This window comes from Oryza sativa, chromosome 5 (assembly GCF_034140825.1).
Source record: "Oryza sativa Japonica Group chromosome 5, ASM3414082v1".
Taxonomy (NCBI): Eukaryota; Viridiplantae; Streptophyta; class Magnoliopsida; order Poales; family Poaceae; genus Oryza; species Oryza sativa.
This window is the reverse complement of record NC_089039.1, coordinates 21,468,606-21,486,801: the sequence shown is the minus strand read 5'-3', so window position 1 is coordinate 21,486,801 and position 18,196 is coordinate 21,468,606. Positions and strand designations below refer to the sequence as shown.

Below are 18,196 nucleotides of genomic sequence, written 5' to 3'. Positions count from 1 at the left end.
GACAACACAAGATACTACTCCTGCAGGAATCTTGTCAACATCAACAAGAGGTACATAGAAAGCTGCAATCCGGCCATCAGGCAAAAACTGCAAGGTTCTTCAACTGAATCTAATACAAACGCATATCTACCTTGGATTTTCTGGATCCAACTCCTTCGATGCAAAGGCCAACTGCTGCAAACTCTTTGCTCGGAAAAAAAAAAATCTCCCAACCGCAATCCTGATCACACCCTTCCATTGTTTCTTGTGTGATGCTGAAAACAATGAGATAAAGAAAAATAGCAGTAGCACATTGTTTCTTGTGTGGTACTGAAAACAATGGGACAAATAAAAATATTACTACTATCACATTAGATGGTTATAATTCTTTTCTGAAGAATTCTGAACCTATTTCTACAATTCTACTTGGTGAAGGCTGCAGGTTTCGAAGAACTGCTCTGTAGCTATATCAATCGTAGAAGTACAACAAGAACATGTAGTAGTACTACTGAAGTGTGCAAACTGCAAAGAGGGGAATATGAAAAGGTGGGAATCTGCTCTGACAAGTAATGGTCATTGTCATTTGTCAATCCAGCAGTCGTCAAAATCTGCTTTCAGCTTCTCAGAATGCGAAGACGTAAATGAATGAAATATGTAAGACAATGCCGGTTCGCAAATCTTTATTTTCAATTTTGGAGGGATTCGAAAGTTTTTCTCTGAACTACCAGTATAGTTCCTTACTTGTAGCAATGTTATAATCAATCATATAGGAGTAAGTAATACCTGCTGAGATTATCGTAACGAAATTGCCATTCATCAGGTGAGCAACCGGAATGCCCATGTTCAACCAACCTGGAGAACACAAAAAAAAAGTTGGGAAGCATAGGTTAACAAAAAGGATCATCAATATCATCAGTAACAACCATAGGTTAACAAAAAGGCTTGTTCACCTCCCGCGTTCGCCGTCTTCATCAACCCGGGTTTCGCATCCACCTGCGGCTTGGCTTCCTCGCTTGGATTTTATTACCCATATCACCATTCGAACTCGCGAATTGGGCAGCGGAACGGGAAGCAACCCCTAATTTTGGTTCGGCTCCATTCCCTACATCGAATCCGTTTGGTATGATCAGGGATCCCCTCCATCTCGAACCCTTTCGACGGCGGCGGTAGGGGGGAAAATACCTACACCTGCGACGAGGGCGCTTTGAGGGGGACTCGATCGGAGCGGCGCCGGAGTCCGAGCCCTCGCTCCCGCCGCCGTCTGAGAGGGAGGCGTCGGAGGACGGCGCCTTGGGGGGGATTCTTCGCCGCGCCTCGCCTCCACCTCCACCTTCTTCACCCGCACCGCCCTTGCAACACCGGCCGCCGCCGGCGGCAACGAAGGGCGCGAACGCACGATGAGAGCCCAGCCCACAGCACAGGTTGTGCATCCGAAGGCCGGCGCAAGCGATCCACCCCCAAAGGCCCAAGATAAGCCAGTAACGGGCCAGATGGGCTGCCTCCCGTTCAACCGCGGCCATGTGAGCCTGCACGATCGCGGGGCATAACGCGCCACCGCAGCGTAAATAAGTCCATTTCACCTCCCTCATCTCTTGCGCTGCGTGAATAACATCCCTCAACCAGAAAAACGGGTATATTACCTCCCCAAGTGTTAAAACCAGTACAAAACAACTCCCTGGTTTTTGACAGTGGTTTTGCTGACGTGGCAGCCTAGTCATCGAAAAAATTGAAAAATTATGTGAGGGCCCACATGTAAGTGCCATTTCCACTCTTCCTCCACCACTCTCCACTCTCCTCTCCCCTCTCTCCGTGGACAGAGCACGGTCAGGGGAGGTGCCGGAGCGCGCGGGAGGGATAGGGACCGCCGGAGGATGTAGGCGCGCGCCGCGAGGGAGGGGTTCGCCGGCCACGGCGCCCGCGCGGGAAGGGTTCGCCTGCCACGGCAAGCGCAGGGGAAGCGGTTCGCCGGGATGGGTCATCGAATCACCACCACTGCCGTCGCCGCCGACGAGCTGGCTCCTCTCGTCGCCGTCGGTCCAAAGGGAGGAGACGGAGACCTTGCTCCCCTTGTCGAAATCGGCGGAGCTCAACCTGGGCATCGCCATCGCCGCCTCTGACTCCACCTCCCGGATCGGCAAGACAACGGCGGCTGCGCAAATCCGGCAGCTCAGCGGCGGTCTCCGCCGCGAGAGGCCGTGGTAGTGGCCGGCGGGGCGATGAGAGGATCTAGTAGGCACCGGTGTCTCGACATCAGCGGCGGCAACGGGAGCCGTGGTGGGAGACGGCGGGGCAGCGATAGTGGCCATTGTCGGGCGACGGCGCCCGGGCTTGTTGAAGAAAGGGGAAGGGGCGGCGTCACCACAGGACCCGCGCGCAGCCGGCTGACGATCTCCTCCCCATGCGCGTCATGGCCGGCTAACGAGCTCCTCCTTCCATGCCGGCAAAGTTGTCGGCAACGTCGCTGCCGAGCAGCAGCAGCCGTCACGACTGTCCTGCCGCTCCCGCCGAGCTCCCGCCGCTTTGCCGAGATCCTGCCGTCTCGCCACTCCCGCCGTCCTGCCGCTACCACCGAGCTCCCGCTGCCCCACCTCTCCCGCTGCCCCGCCGCTCCCGCTGAGCTCCCGCCGCCTCGCCGCTCCCGCTGTTCTATCGCTCCCGTCGAGCTCCCGCCACTTTGTGATCCCGCCGGCGTTCCTACCACTGTCCCGTTGTCCCGTCGCTCCCGCCGTCCTGCTGTCGCCGAGTTCATTTATTATTTTTTTTACTCACTGACATGTGGGTTCTATTTAGGTTTGTTTTATTTTAGAGCCATATAAGCGCTACGTCGATGCCACATAGAAAGTCAACCAACACGTAAGTGCCACGTAGGACAAAACCGCCTCCGAAACCACCGAGGGAGGTGATTTGCTCTGGTTTTTAGAGGAGGAGGCGTTATACCTGGTTTTCCGGTTGAGTGATGTTATTCACGCAAGCACAAGACATGAGGGAGGTTAAATGGACTTATTCCCACCGCAACGTAATACATGATTCTCAGCCTCTCAGGAAGTTGTTACGTAATTTACTCAGAAAATAGTAATCAAAATCAGATTTGCTATAAAACTTCCGCAAGTTTTTTTGCGCTCAAAACTTTCATCAGATTAATAACCATCGAATCGCCTCAACATTTATGCATGAAAGGAAAAAAAAATTGCTAGAAAGAATTTTTCGCACATGTTACACTTAAGATTTCTAGTTACGGTGTAGTTATAATACCGTTACAATGTAATTACACTCTAATTATACTATAGTTGCATCTAATAGTTTTTGACTAAAAAAACTTGCGGCAGTTTTTTTAGATACTCCCAAATCAAAATTCGGTCAAAATGTGAAACACTGGAGGATGTAAAAATCCAATGGCACAAGTATTTTGCAAGAAAAGAGTGCAGCACACATGAATTTCTGCGAGATCCCTCGTTTCAGACACGACAGTGTGCCAAGAAAGATATCACAGAGCGCTATTCACCATACCAAAATTCAGGAAAGATCCTTCCAACCACCAGGATAAATAAGTGTAAACAAGAGGTACCGGTTATAGTATTGCTAAACCACTTAGGATGCATTCCTCATCTACTCACCAGACCAAACAATTCTCAAAACCAGAAAGATTCTATCATGTGAATCATTTCTAAGTTCTAAGTGAGCTTGTATCCCAAAGGTCATCCAGCCTACTTAGATGCCGAAGACCTTACATAAAGTTTCTGAATATTCTAGTCCTCAAGGTATGATTGTTACTTGTTAGAGCCCTACTCTTTCTTTTTGTTTTGCTTGCTATCTGTATCTTCTTCACAAGCTTCCTCCTCTTCCGCTTTGGACTCGTTGTACTCAAGGAGCTGGCAATGTAATAAAATGTCAGCAAGTATAATCATAATAAAATACGAAAACAATAAAGGTAAAACTAAGGATACGCATAACAGAAACTAAACTACCCGGCCACTCCCACTCCCACGCCAGCAAGCATCAGCTTTCACATACACACTAGATACATATATTATACGTGGGAGGCGAGCCCTACTGGTGTATCAAGTCCTAGCTAGGATTAACGGAATAATTAACTATTTGCCACTCTTACAAGTGGTGCTAAATTATTTGCCACTGGACCCACATGTCATAGACAGTGAATGGCAAATAATTAATTGCCACATCTTAAAAGTGGCAAGAAGTTAAATGTCCCAGGATTAACCCATAGAGGCAATCCCAGGGAGTAGGAAAAAAGTTCCCCACTGACGCACAGATTTCAGTGATAAGGATTGAGCCCATGCCTGGCTGTTCACTCCACTGCGAACCAGCAAACCAAGTGATTTTTATCTAGTGATCAAAAGATAGAAGGAAAATAATCTAGTCATTTTTAGCTAAAAAAATAATTTGATGTTAGCAACAAAGAATATCATCCATGTTCAAAACTTCATCATGTTCTCAGCCTTTCAGCACCGGAATCGCATAATCTCTAACGATGCGTACAAAGCCATTTCATGCATAAATGGTACGGGCATTGCTCACAGCTTAGAAAATCAAATATTTAACAGCGTGTGGTACATAATAACTTAACCATAGCAACACCATTCTAACACTAACATCAAAATAAATACAGCGACTCTTCCAACAAATTATATCAACCATCCTATTGTACATAAAACTCCCACGTCTTTGCAGTAGCAATTAAGCATCATGAACGAAGGCTATTAACTTTGAGTTTTTAGTAATGTAACAAAAAAAGGGGCCCCTTCAACAGAATAAATTACGCAGCGTACTCTCAAGTTTCAGGACAATGGACAGGTTGGGAAATACCATGGTCAGAGTTAACAAACTTACCGGCTTTACTTCACCATTCCACAAACAGTGAACAGCAACAAAACCAATCACACCAGGAACAATGTACAACAGAGCAGGCTGCATATGATGAGAAAATAAAGACAATGAAAGAAGAGGGGCATTAATATTTCAGAGATGACAGAAATCAGAGGCAACTTTCTTTTCCTGTTATAACTGGAGTCCCGGTTGGATCTTGATGTAATTTTATTTCCTTGTTTTTCCTTTTACAAGGTTTATAGCTTCCTTTGTACTACTACAAGTTTATACAGGGTGGAGGTGGTCTGGTGGTGTAGAGGTGGCAGATGCACCAACATAATTACCTTCTTTTTCCCCTTTTATTTATGTATGTATAACAGTTCATTTTGTTTAAAATAATCTGTATACAGTAGGCTCTCCCTCACTGTTTCCCTTGGGAAAAAAAGAGGCAACACGATGGCGAGAATCCTTAGTAACAGAACTCACCTGTGCAGCTTGGAACCAGTTCATCACTATTATTGTCACAGTCAGACCCACGGTATAACCCAAAAATGCACTATTAAAATAGCGGTTCTTAATTCCTCTTGAGACATCAAAACGCAGCGCAAGTGCCACAAATATACCTGGAACCAAAAGTAGAAGAGCATATTATGTGTCAATACAAGAGTTGCACCTTGCAGAATATGTGTCAATTTCATGATTTACACTATTGAATGGTGTGAAGACTGCTAAGGAAAGACAAACGATCAGTGGCAAGTAGCAACTAGCAACAACAAATTCTTCGAGCTTTAGTGCTAATAAAGACAACAAGGAGTTTAATGCATTATTCAGTAGAAGGCATCCACATGCATACCCTAACCAACCAACTAAACTAATCCCTGGAAAAAAAAATTAACGAACCAGGGTAGTGCAAATGATTCTGCTATTCATTTTATTTAGATTCAAGTATAGAAAGTAATATCATAGCCAAAAACCAACATATATCCTCATTATAAAACTAAGTAGTTTGAAGACAAATAGCCAACCTTGTTGGCTTCATCTGGATAACAGAGCCAGAATTCAGACTCGGAGTACATTTTTACAAGCAACTCAAAGCAGCTGAAATGCTGAATTTACAATTATTTTCTGGCAATACACACAACTGTACTCCTATTACCAGCAAATGGAACTAAAATTATATCTACATTATTTTATGATATAGTTGATTTGATTCTCTGCTACATGCCTACGCACCTTTAGAGCCACAGGAGAAAAAAATAGGAACTCAAATGATGTAGCAAACAGATACAGTTTTGAATCGGGTTACTATTTTTAACAAACAACCCAGTTGAACTAACAGCTTGCTATAGATCATAAATTCAAACAAGTTCTCAATCTAATGCAGCTGACAGCCTGAATGACCCTATTCAACCAGAAATCACAGGCCAAATAAAAGTTGAAATAAATAATCTAAAGATTTTATTACTAACCAGGTATTACAATGTCACCAAGGCCAAGCATAGAGAACGGGCGTGCAGCATCACCTGTAGGAAATAGAAGCTGTGCAAAAAAAAATGAGTAGAACTAGATTAACCTTTTTTTAGAAAACTAGTATTTCTAAAACAGTATATTTGCAACCTAGAAAACGAATTCACACGGGATGGATTAAACTTAGAGCTAGGTCATATAGCAGCGTGCGTTGATGCATCAATGAAGGAAGCACGTACAAGAAGAGCCGTTCCTCCAATCGACGCAACAAAGCGGATCAATGTAGGTGAGCTTACTGACCATTCACACAGGGTTAAGGTTGCTGCCATGGCGGCTGCAGTGTGTGATTGGCTAATTAGCCACCGAGCACATAAAGAAACATCCAAAGAGTTTGAGACGACCATACAAACATACAGTAACATAGAGAGGGAGAAAACCTAGAGGTCTCCGGCGACAAAGAGGTCGACGAACAACAGGGAGTAGTTTCCGCGGATTGAGAAGCCAGATATTCAGGGCGAGTGGTGGCGGGCCGGAGGCGGAGGCGGTCGGATCTGGGAGAGGGGGAGCAACGAAGGGCGAAGACAGTAGGGGTCTTTGTGATGAAAATCAGGTGGTTCTAGGGTTTCTGTAAGGGGTCCCTTGGGCCGGTATTGTTATGGGCCCGATGGCTCATCCTTAGCCTTTCTTGCAACTGGACGGCACAAAAAAAGGAAAAAGCGGCGAAAAAAAAGAAACAGACGAAAATAACTACTGGAAACCTTACGTATTTTTTGATTAGGTATAGAAATGAATGGCTATTGCAACAAGAGTGAAATCAAGGAATACTTACCTTTATTGGAGCATCAAATGACTTGGCAACACTGACCATAACTGGAGTGAAGAAGACCCAGAAAATATCATAGAAAAAGAGTCCGCTCTGAATTAAAAGGGAATACCACGATACACAAAAGTTACAAATTAAAAATGCTTTACACAATACGGTGGTGTATACAAATATGGACTTTAATTTCGCAAGCAAAAGAAAGGCAACCATAAATTATAGCATATCAGAAAATTCAAATTATCATTGCCATGCTCAACTAGTAATGATTTTGATGGCTGAAATAATAAAAGGTGCTTTGACAAGTACCACCAGAAAATATAAGTTTCAGTTCAATACAAACAATCCATACCAAGAGAATAGCACCAGTTTTGAATGATCCAAGTGATAGCATCTCGATTCCCTGGATGGCAAAGAGAATCAGGGATTCAGGTTTCTCTACAAGTTGGTGGGAAAAAAAACATATCTACGAAACTTTCATACCGTAATTAATTTACTCATGCATATTAACATTATATCTCAAAAATAGCAATAAGATCAAACCTGAATGCAGAAAGAAATCCCCAGAACGTTGTTTGCTAGCCAATGCTTCTTCGCAGCATACCATATGCAAAAGAAAAATCCTGGGATCGATGCAACGACTTGAGATCTGGTAAACTCCACCGAGAGCGCTGAAATAAGAAGTGAATGAACTTAAAAGACCAGTAAACAAAGAAGTGACTTGCATGATACAATTTCAATGTTATTGAAAGGAGGATCCTTTTTTGCCATTTCAATAATTTCCTAACAAAAGGAACTGACATACTAACAGCACCTATATGGTTCACTCAGGAAAACTGGATACCATATCCATACAACATGCTGTTAATGAAAGCATATTTAGATGCCACTAAATTGTTTAGGAACAATTTAAATACTTAACTTTACTCTTAACGTCTTTTGAATAAGTTGTGTTACTTGCTTGTATTAAGCGATATCATGTATTTATGATTTTGTAATACAGTACAGACAGTTTAAAGTTCTGCTCTAGGATGAATTGGTCTACTGGAAAAAGACACCATGTTCCCAAAAATAAAACCAAATCCTTTCTAGCTATGACACACAATAAGTATATGGATTATGTCGCCACAACATTGTTTTGATGTATGGCAAATTGGCAATACTAGAGATGCAACCAAATAGTTCCCTCATATAGTAGACTACTAATAGATAGGATTACATAGATGTATTGATCTGACATGATACATGATGGCAATAATGAGGTGTGAGTCATACAGTGGAAAAGTGGAGCACGCCAAACAATGGCATTATCGTTCCATTCTTTTGGAAGAAATCGTTTTATGGAAGGCAGCAATGTTGCACTGCAAGAGAAAAACATAAACATTCTTAATTTCACAAAAACAGTATTAAGAAGTTACATGTGTGGAAAAACTCTTCTAATAATAGGATTTGAACTTACCAGAGAGCAGCGATGCCAAGAATGAAAAAGTAGGCAGTGAGAACAGTATTGACCAAATCTTTTGAGAGAAACTTGAATAGAAGGAAGAGGGACAAAAGCATAGCACTTCCCACCAAAGGAAACCGCATAGCATGTTCTTTGGACATTGTCTCCTATATAAGAAAAAGGCAAAAATTAAGTTATTCAGAGCCAGAGGTACATGTAGGAAGTTGGATGAATAACCTATCACATTAGTGCCCAGCAGATGGATAAAACAAGTTCAAGCATATTGCTTACAGCGGGTGGAGTTGGCTTAACAGAACGGTAACAGCCCACATAGACGGCAAGGCATGCTGTCAGTATAACATTCGCATTGGGGTTTACTTTAACCACAAGTGGAGCCAAGCTCAAACCTGCATACAATGTAAGATGCATAAAACTGCAGCTCAGCAAATATTCAGTTTGTCCAAAGGAAAACAAAAATGGTTATGAACACCGCCAACACCACGATGGCTGAATTGAGCATGTAAATGTACCTGCAAGAGCCAAATTGGCAGCTCTCTCATGTGTTTTCATTGTCACGGAAAATATCAGGAAGATTCGTTCTGAAGTTCCAAGGTGAATCCACGAAAATAACGAAGCAACAGCCCAGATACTTCACGGTATTGTCCCTTCTGAGATATAAAAGAGCATTGGTTAATTATGGTTTACGAAGGTCAATAATATGCTAGCAAGATTTCGCCTTCCAGTGTCTCTACTCATTTAAAAGTATCTGCGAGCAATACTGTGCTCTACACCCACAACAAAACCTAATAAACAGCGGATAGACCTAACGATTTTTTTTCTTTTTTGAAACACAAGCTGCTATTAGCACTACACCACGCATCAAATAAATTCACAACAAACTCGACGGTTTGATTGGACGGAGACCAATCAATCAAAGCCCTGATGAATTTGCAATCTACGCGAGGGAAGTAATCGCAAGACCTTCAATTCGAGTCGAGACGAGACTTGAGGTAGGCGGGAGGAGGTCGGCCGGCCGCGCCTTCAGATCTGCTCGCCGGCTGCAGACAAAGAGTACGACCGGAGAGGGTTTGAGGTGCCGCACGGCAGAGGCCCCGCCATGGATCTCGAATCGGAGGAGGAAAAGGGGAAGCGGGGATGGTTGCTCGCGTACCTCGGTTGGATCGCTCGATCGATCGATTGATGGATGGATGGATCAATCGATCTGGTTGATGGCTTTGACGCGTCTTTCTCCCCCCTCTTCACCTCTTGCCAGCGAGGGCTTTGGGCGCTCGTCTCGTCCGTGTCTGCTCGCGTACGGTATCTGCGTAGCAATATGTATCTGTATATACGTTATGCTGCTGTATAGTTACTATTCTAACTTTGCCTTTTTCTTCGTTGATTCTAATCTGATCCTTTTCTATTGCAAACGAAACTACTACTAGCAATCAATAAAAACTCCGAAATAAATGACCTCTTTTTTTTTAAGGAAGACTACCGAACAGAATATGTAACGGAATAGCAAATATATACCGATCTGGTACTTTCGATACCATATCATGCTGATGTCATCACACGTAAGTATCATATCTTAACATGATACATGTATGTACTTAATTTATTACTAAGTATCATGCTGATGTTAGCATTGTACCGTTGACATCAGAATCTGTATCATATTGATGTTAGATATTTCATTATAATAGTATATTGTTTCGTAGTATTTCTGTGTTTTTTATTATAATGTACTGCTCGCCTTCTCCTACTTTAGATTTTTTTCATTTTTTTAATTTTATAGAAAAAATTAATTATGTTTGTAATTTTTTCAAAGTATTACATATCCACACCTCTAACACCATTTGGGAGGTCATTTTTCATGACATTTAGACCATGTTTAGTTCCCCAGAAACTTTTTCAAAAAACATCACATCAAATCTTTGGACACATATATAAATCATTAAATATAGATAAAAGAAAAACTAATTGCACAGTTTGCATTTAAATCTCGAGACGAATCTTTTGAGCCTAATTAGGCCATGATTAGCCATAAGTGCTAAAGTAACCCGTATGTGCTAATGAAGAATTAATTAGGTTCAAAAGATTCGTCTCGCGGTTTCCAGGCGAGTTATGAAATTAGTTTTTTCATTCATGTTCGAAAACCCCTTCCGACATCCGGTTAAACGTCCGATATGACACCCAAAAAAATTTTATTTCACCAACTAACACAGGCCTTACATGTCATTGGGGCATGGTAATGGTTGCGCGAAGGAGGACTAGCTATTTTACAGGTGGCTCCTCTAGGTCTAACGGTAATACTTTGAATAATAATAAGAAAAAGGTCTCTAAATGTTTTGGTAAATCTCTACTATTAATAAAACTAGCATGGTGGCCCGCGCAGATTGTGCGGCTAGCATCATTATATTTTCTCTCATATAATAACATATATGTTTTCTCATTATATTATTCAAATATATTAAAATGACAACATAATTTTAAATTTTACAATAACTTTACAAAACTACTAATGTGTAATATTCATATTGTATTTTATATACGTGTTAGTTATTAATTATTTTTAATATCAAAGTTGTTTATAAATATATATATTCCTATATGGACTCTAGACTTGTCTTTTAATATTTCTTTTTTTTAATTCCGAATTTTTTGTAAATTGTATTTCTATATAGACTCTATGCTCTTCTTCCAATATTATTTATTTTTATTCTTAATTTTTATTATTTCTAATTGTATTTCTATGTGGACTCTAAACTCATCTTTCAATATTCTTTAATTTTTAATTTCGAATTTCAGTTACTTCTAAATTGCATTCCTATATTGACTTTAAACTCAACTTCCCATGTTTTTCTTAATTTCGAATTTTAGTTATTTGTAAATTGTATTTTTATACGGACTCTAAACTCTACTTTTAATTTTATTATGTTTATTCCAAATTTTAGTTAGTTTTAAATTCCTATATGCACTCTATACTCTACTTCTAACCTTCCTTATTTTTTAATTCTAAATTTCTATTATTTCCTAATTGTGTTTCTATATGGACTCTTGTAACGCTCCGCTTTTCGTGAGACGTTAAAAACTAATTCGGCAAAATCCTAATTGCGAAAATTCATTCTTTGTGTGCTGAGTCTAAGTCGTGCCGTGGATCTCAATTCAAATCCCGTTGTTCCCTCTCATTGAAATCAAAATCCTCCACCTCAAATTTCCTCTTCCAATTCAAGACTCCAAATCAAATCCCGAAATTCAAATCCTCTCTTGAAATCCTTGCGAAATACCTGTTCCTGATTCCCATTTGAGTTCCTTCCTTGACTCCACCTTGTTTCCCTAAGACCAAGCATCAAATTCGAAATCCAAATCCAAACCCCCAACTCGAATTCTCTCCAAATCTGTCTTCTCTATAAAAGTCTATTTTGCGTCCTCATAATTTTGGATGGGCTGGATCCCCTCCCCTCGGCCCATCTCCCCTCTGCCTAACTCCTCCCTCTCCACGTGAGTTGCACGTGCCCCCACCGAGCCGAGAGAGAGCGCCGCTCTCCCCCTCCCCCTCTCTCTCTCTTCGCTCTCTCTCTCTCTCTCAGTTCTCTCTCTCTCCCTTCTCTCCCGGCGTCGGTCTCCCGTCGCCGCCTTTCGATTTTCGTCACCGCCCGCCGGTTCCCGCCGCCGCGGTTTGAACTCTCCTGCCGCCGCTATTCGATTTTGCTCCGCGCGCGCTCCTACGCGGTGGCCGACCGCCCGGTCGCCGCCCGTGCCCGCGCTGCCGCCTGCGTCGCGCGCTGCAACCCGCCCCCACTCCCTGTGCGCGTGCTTCCAAAACACGGAGCCAGAGCTCGCCCTCCCCCTTCTCTCCCTCCCCAAAACGGCATGGTCAAGCTTCCCTTTCCCCCTTCTTTTTCTCTTTTTCCCAACCTCAGCCACCGCACCTCCACTGCCGCTGCTTGGCCGCTAGCTCCGAGCACGACCGCCAGCCGAGCTCCCTTGACCACCTAAGTCGGTTTCCTCCCCCAAAACCGACTTCCCGCACCTATAAAACCCAACTCGAGGCCCGCCCTTTCCTCCTCGTTTCCTTGCCGAACCTCCACCGCGCCATTGCCGCTGCACCATCTCTGCCGCTCGTCGTCGTCACCTTCCCCGCCGTTGCGCGTGCCGGGAAGCCGGCGTGCGCGCGGAGCCGAAGAGGACTCCGGGTGCCCTCTCCTTCCTCTTCCCCGGCCCGAGGCGGAGGCGATCCCACCCGTGCTGTCGGACCCTCTTCCCGGCGATCTCCCGACGCGGTAGCCCCCGTTCACCCTCCCCGCTCTTCCTCTCCCTCTTAGCTTGCGCGGTCACTAGCCTGGACCTTCCCGAATGTGCCTAGACACCGCCCAAGCGTCGGCGCTACTCGCTGTGAGCTTGCCACCGTCAGCACCCGCTCCCGGAGGCCGCCTCTCATCGCCGGACTTCCACGGCGCCGCTCTGCCCCATCCAACCCCGGGAACGAGTTCCCTGAGTCCTAGAGATGCTCCATCTCCGACGAATCGAACCCTCGTCGTCTCGTCGTCGTTTCCCCCTTTGCTCGCTGCCGGTTGCCGCCGCCGCGATTCGCCGCCGCTGGCCGCCCTCTGGCGAATCTGAGCCGTTGGCTCACTCTTTCTTGTCCTCCTTGTCGTTCTGATGTGCTCCCCGTCGCCCTCGCCGTCGCATGGTGTCCCGGTGAAACTGCCGTCGTCCGCCGTCCATCTCGGCCTCCCCTTCTTCCTCCTCCCGCCGGCCCGCGTGGCTGCCACGTAGGCGCCACGTCGGCGCCACCTCGGCTTTGACCGGGCCAATCCGGTCAGCCGCACCCTCCCTCCGTCTTCCCTCCCGTGCGCGCGGTCCACGACAAGCCGTGCAGCTGCACGTGGGCCCGCCGCCATCCGTCCACCCGGCACGCCGCGCCCGAACCATGCGCACCCGAAACCCTAGCGCCCGGCCCCGCGTGCGCCGCTTCCACCGTGCACCGCCTCACCGACAAGCGGGCCCGCTCGGGACCCCGCGAGGTGAGCCCGGTCCACCCGGCTCCCCCCTCTCTCTCCCCGCACCCCTCTCCTGGGCCGCCTCCCCGTAGCCCGCGCCGGCCCAATAAGCTCGGCTGAGCCACGCAAATCCCCTCGGGCCGCACCCTAGCCACCCTGAGGAAGTCTGATATTCCTCCCTCCTTCAATTTCTTTCCAAAAAAAGGGTTTAATAAATTATTAAATCCTTTTTCCTTTAGACAGAAATTCCTTAATCTTTAGAAAATCCATATCTTCTCAACCGCTCATCCGTTTGACTCCGTTCAACTTCCAGTAATTCCATAAAATTGAGATCTATCTAATGGCACTATTAATTAGTCTAATTAGGATCTTTCTTTTGGTCTTTTGTCTAGGTTTTCGATTGTTTGCGTATAGTTGCGGTTACCGGATTTTTCACCGATCGTGGTTTTCTCGAAGATTCGTGAAGCTTCGTGAAGACCTTGAGCAAGGCAAGTCACCCTTTGATCAATTGCTCCTATAATTGGAAAATCATTATTATTTTGTTTGCAACTTGCATTATTAGGGTCACACACTTAATTTGCTTGGCCTCGGTTTGCGTGCCAAACCGACGGACCTACCCAGTAGTCGCACTAATTCCTGTAGGCTGTACTACCCTGATTCCTTGTCGCTCCACCCTTGTTGTACTTAGGTATATGTGCTCTCTGAGCGCGTGTACCAAATATCCCACATACACCGTTGATTGTCGAAAACTTGGGAAATGGGTTTGTGAAGCCTTGAAAACCCGACATGTGGTGTCGGTGTGTTTGAAAATAAAATAAATTGTGAAAACTCGCGATGCGGGGGTTGTGCCTATGTGGCACTATCCCGTATTCGCATATAAGGACCGATTCCTGTGGGAAACTCATCGAACATAATCAAAGTGCAACCACAAGGTAGAATGGGACACCCTGGCTAAGTAACTAGTTGGTTCAGGAAAACCTCGCATGCCAATAGTTGGGAACGCCGGGGCGGGGTTGGACAAACCGGGTTCCTGGTAAGGCAAGGACGAGAAGCTTGCTCACTTACCGATCAAGGTGGTTGGAGTTGATTTGTGAATGCCTAAAATGGCCTATATTTAAGTGAGGATTTGATCCTTCTATGTGGCATGAGGTAACCCTGAGTCGGCTTGGGAAAGGCTTTGTCGCGAACCTCTGACACCGGCCAGTGTCTGGAGTAAGTTCGTGTCTTGTGGGTAAAGTGTACCTCTCTGTAGAGATTAATTAACTGTTCGAACAGCCGTGCCCACGGTCATGGGCGGATGTGAGGTGGTTCCTGTTGCGTAGATTTGATTGCCTGTGCTTTGTTAAAAGTTGTTGTGGTGTGGGAATCGTAACCAGAATCAGCCTATGTGGCAGATGGATGACCTGAGTGGTCAGAAACAAATCTGTGTGATTCGGGATGTCTACGGGCATCAAAGACTAGGCTTCCCGAGTGAAAGCGGATTGTTGTGCTGCCGGGCAGCTGGACTCTGGGAGTCCGAGAAAATGAAAAAGGCTCTGGGAGCCGCCTAATCAAGTGAAATGGCTCTGGGAGCCGATAAGTAATGATCTGACCCGGGAGGTCGGTACATTACCATTTGAGTTGTTGAAAAGCATCTCTTAAGTCGATTTGAGACGCAAGTCTCTTTTCGACCCAAACTTAAAAAGAAATAAATCACTTAGTAATTTCAAAAGTGTTTCAAATAAAGGATTTGCAAAACAACCTTGCCTCTCTTCCAAGCTTGCATTAAACACCTAAATTCTCGTGACTTGCTGAGTACGAAAGTAATCACCCTTACTCTATATAAATATATATGTAGTTCCTCTGCCTTGAAGTGAAGATGAAGTGAAGTGAAGATTAGGGTTTCGTCCTGGTCCCCAACCGTCGCCTGTGGTGTTGGGTGTTAGTCCGTTGGTTCCGCCGCTGCTGCTGTTGTTGGTGTTTCCCCGTCAGCGTCGTCGGTTGCATTTCTCAGGCTGTTCTGAGCTGCAACCTAAGTTAAGGTAAATAAGTCCTCTATTTATTTTAAGGATTTGCAATGATTCATATTTGTCACCGTGGGTACCAGCACTATGTCCTGGGACTGGTACTGAGATCGCGGTTTCGTAGGAAGCGGTTCGCGCCGTTATTACTACGACACGCTCCTGTCAGGTGCCGTTGTACAGCGATGCCGGATTGGGGTGTGACAACTCTATACTCTATTTCTAATATTCCTTATTTTTAATTTTGAATTTCAGTTATTTCCTAATTGTATTTCTATATGGACTCTAGTCTCCTCTTCTAATATTTCGTATTTTTTAATTCCGAATTTCAACTATTTCTAAATTGTATTTCTATATGGACTCTAGTCTCCTCTTCTAATATTCTTTATTTTTAAATTCCGAATTTCAGCTATTTCTAAATTGTATTTCTATATGGACTCTGCCTTTTCTTTTTCTCCAGTTAATGTGAGAATTTCTAGGCCATGAGAGCGAACGTGGAGGCTCCTTTTTCTATTCCTTTCATTAATAATATAATAGATTGAAGATGTTTTTGTCGGTACTTTGGTACATCATCCGTGTATGAGTCGGTTTTTAAATTCGTTTGTTTTTGGAAATACAGATCTATATTTGAGTCGGGTTTTAAATTTCTTCGCTTCTGGAAACACAGAAGGAGTCGTATAAGAAATCATTTTAAGAAAACTCGCATGCTAACTTGAGATGATCGGACTCCTAACTGTATCATGATTTTGTAGAAAAATATGTATCCAAGCTAATTCTCATAGTGAATTCCACATTAACTAAACCGCATAACAATAAGAAGATTAAAATAATTTTCACCCGTTGCAACGCACATACATTTTTTTCTAGTAAAATTAAAAATAAAATTATTCCCTACTTTGCACCTTGCCCCCTGGGCTAATAAGGCCAGTGGCCAGATGGGCTTCTCCTTCCCGGATCGTCCCAAACCGTATCAACCACCCCAAAAACCGCGGCCCGTTTCCCCTCTTCCTCGCCGTGCTGTGTGCGCGTCGCGCCCGCGAGAGCCCGAGCCGTCGCCGTCGCGCGGCATGCCGGCATGGCGCGCCAGTCGCCACAGCGCCCACCGCATCCACAAACAGCAACCTCCGCGGCATCTCAGGCTCTCGGCTCGCCATCCATCCGACACCCCCTGTTTGACCCCGGAACCGCAAGCCCGCGACCGACGAAGACGTGGAGGCGGAGCGAGCAGCCGCACGCGGCGCCACCACGCAGACAGCCATCCTTGTGCCGATTCTGCTAGCGGCTAGCCCCGGCCGGCGCCCCGGCCACGCAGCCGGTGACTGTGAGGAATTGATGAGCCAACAACGACACGATCCATCACCGTTCCAAGTCCACATCCCTCGATCGCGAACGCTACTCCACTGTACCGGTACACTGTAGTATCACTCTGTCACTCACCTCACTCCCGTCGCATCACCAACCGGCTCGATCGGTTGGTGCTGACACCGGGAACAGCGGCCACCTGCCATCTCATCGCCTCTTTAACTGTCTGACCCTCCCAGTTTCTTGCTTGGATCACGGGCTAAAATTATACTACCTGTCATATAGGATGTTTGATACAAATTAGAATTATAAATGTAAACTAATGACAAAACCCATTTCATAACACTGAACTAATTCGCGAGACGAATCTATTGAGTCTGATTAATCCATGATTAATCTATATGATGCTACAGTAAACATGTGCTAATTATGGATTAATTAGGCTTCAAAAATTTATCTCACGAATTAGCTCTCATTTATGCAATTAGTTTTATTATTAGTCTATGTTTAATATTTCTAATTAGTATCTAAACATCTGATGTGACGAGGAATTCAATCCATGGATCTAAACACCACCTTAAACTTCTCTTGCCCATGCACTGGTGTCTGGCGCTCTGGTTTCAGTGGCCTGTGCTGTCCCATTCAACCAAACTGCAATTCTTGGATGAACATGAACGTGAACGTCAGGAAACCGCCGAATGCAATAACTAATGTCTCAGCAGTTAAGAAAAAATCTGTCACTTTAGGTGAACTATCCGGAGAACAGATTTTCCTGATTTCCCTCACGAGCGAGATTGCGAGAAGTTTCTGTTTGGACATGACAGCGAGGCATAACCGTCTGTGTGTTTTATTTCAGGGAAGAAACCAAACGGGGCCTTGGCTTGGCTGTGCAGATTTGCAAGCATGAGATATCCTCACTCATCAGTCATCACGTTGCGTTGCAAATCCCTGACCTCAAGCTACCCAAAGGATCTTTCATATTCTTTCTCCTCACTCCTCACGTCGTTCCATTGCAAATCTTGGAGGTGATGATAATTAGTCGCGAATTCGCGATGCATGCACCTACCCGGGAGGCCATGAGGAACACGCCAATAAATAGGCAGGCACAATCGACAAGCCACAGGACAGGACAGCAAAGAAGTTTCGGTTCATATATACTCCTACTCATAGTAGTAGTACTTCATTTCTTCATCTTCGCCGTTATTTAAGATCAGCAGCCGCAGGAGTAGTACAGTACTTGCAAAGTCATGAACACGAAGGAGCAGTACAGTACGCATAGTAACCGATCTCCGTTGCAATGCCTACTACTCGATTGCAGAAGCACACCGAGATTGAGCCGAGCACAAGTGCACGAGCA

General features: G+C 44.9%; 1 protein-coding gene and 1 long non-coding RNA gene across 5 annotated transcripts; both read right to left on the bottom strand.

Moving 5' to 3' along the window:
• LOC136356744 (uncharacterized) lies at nucleotides 1-1,375 on the bottom strand. The gene is made up of 4 exons (XR_010741680.1): nucleotides 1,162-1,375; nucleotides 930-1,081; nucleotides 763-831; nucleotides 1-254 (listed from the first exon to the last, which is right to left on the bottom strand). It is a non-coding gene; the product is annotated as an uncharacterized lncRNA (long non-coding RNA).
• A 2,025-nt stretch (nucleotides 1,376-3,400) lies between these two features.
• Nucleotides 3,401-9,850, bottom strand: LOC4338901 (signal peptide peptidase 2-like). Of its 4 annotated transcripts, XR_010741207.1 has the most exons (14): nucleotides 9,706-9,850; nucleotides 9,516-9,592; nucleotides 9,065-9,202; nucleotides 8,826-8,941; nucleotides 8,550-8,701; nucleotides 8,366-8,451; nucleotides 7,634-7,761; nucleotides 7,443-7,493; nucleotides 6,708-7,186; nucleotides 6,510-6,604; nucleotides 6,273-6,342; nucleotides 5,290-5,426; nucleotides 4,828-4,905; nucleotides 3,484-3,848 (listed from the first exon to the last, which is right to left on the bottom strand). XR_010741207.1 is itself a non-coding variant. In NM_001402559.1 (13 exons), exons 3-13 carry the CDS (start codon nucleotides 9,102-9,104, stop codon nucleotides 3,762-3,764), a joined length of 1,032 nt encoding a protein of 343 aa, NP_001389488.1. In that variant the 5' UTR covers nucleotides 9,105-9,202; nucleotides 9,516-9,592; nucleotides 9,706-9,850; the 3' UTR covers nucleotides 3,401-3,761. The 4 variants fall into 4 exon arrangements, 2 of the variants coding, with proteins under 2 accessions (NP_001389488.1, NP_001389489.1); NR_175276.1 differs by lacking the exon at nucleotides 6,510-6,604 and having other exon boundaries at nucleotides 3,401-3,848; NM_001402559.1 differs by lacking the exon at nucleotides 6,510-6,604 and having other exon boundaries at nucleotides 3,401-3,848; nucleotides 7,100-7,186.
• Between the last annotated feature and the right edge of the window lie 8,346 nt (nucleotides 9,851-18,196).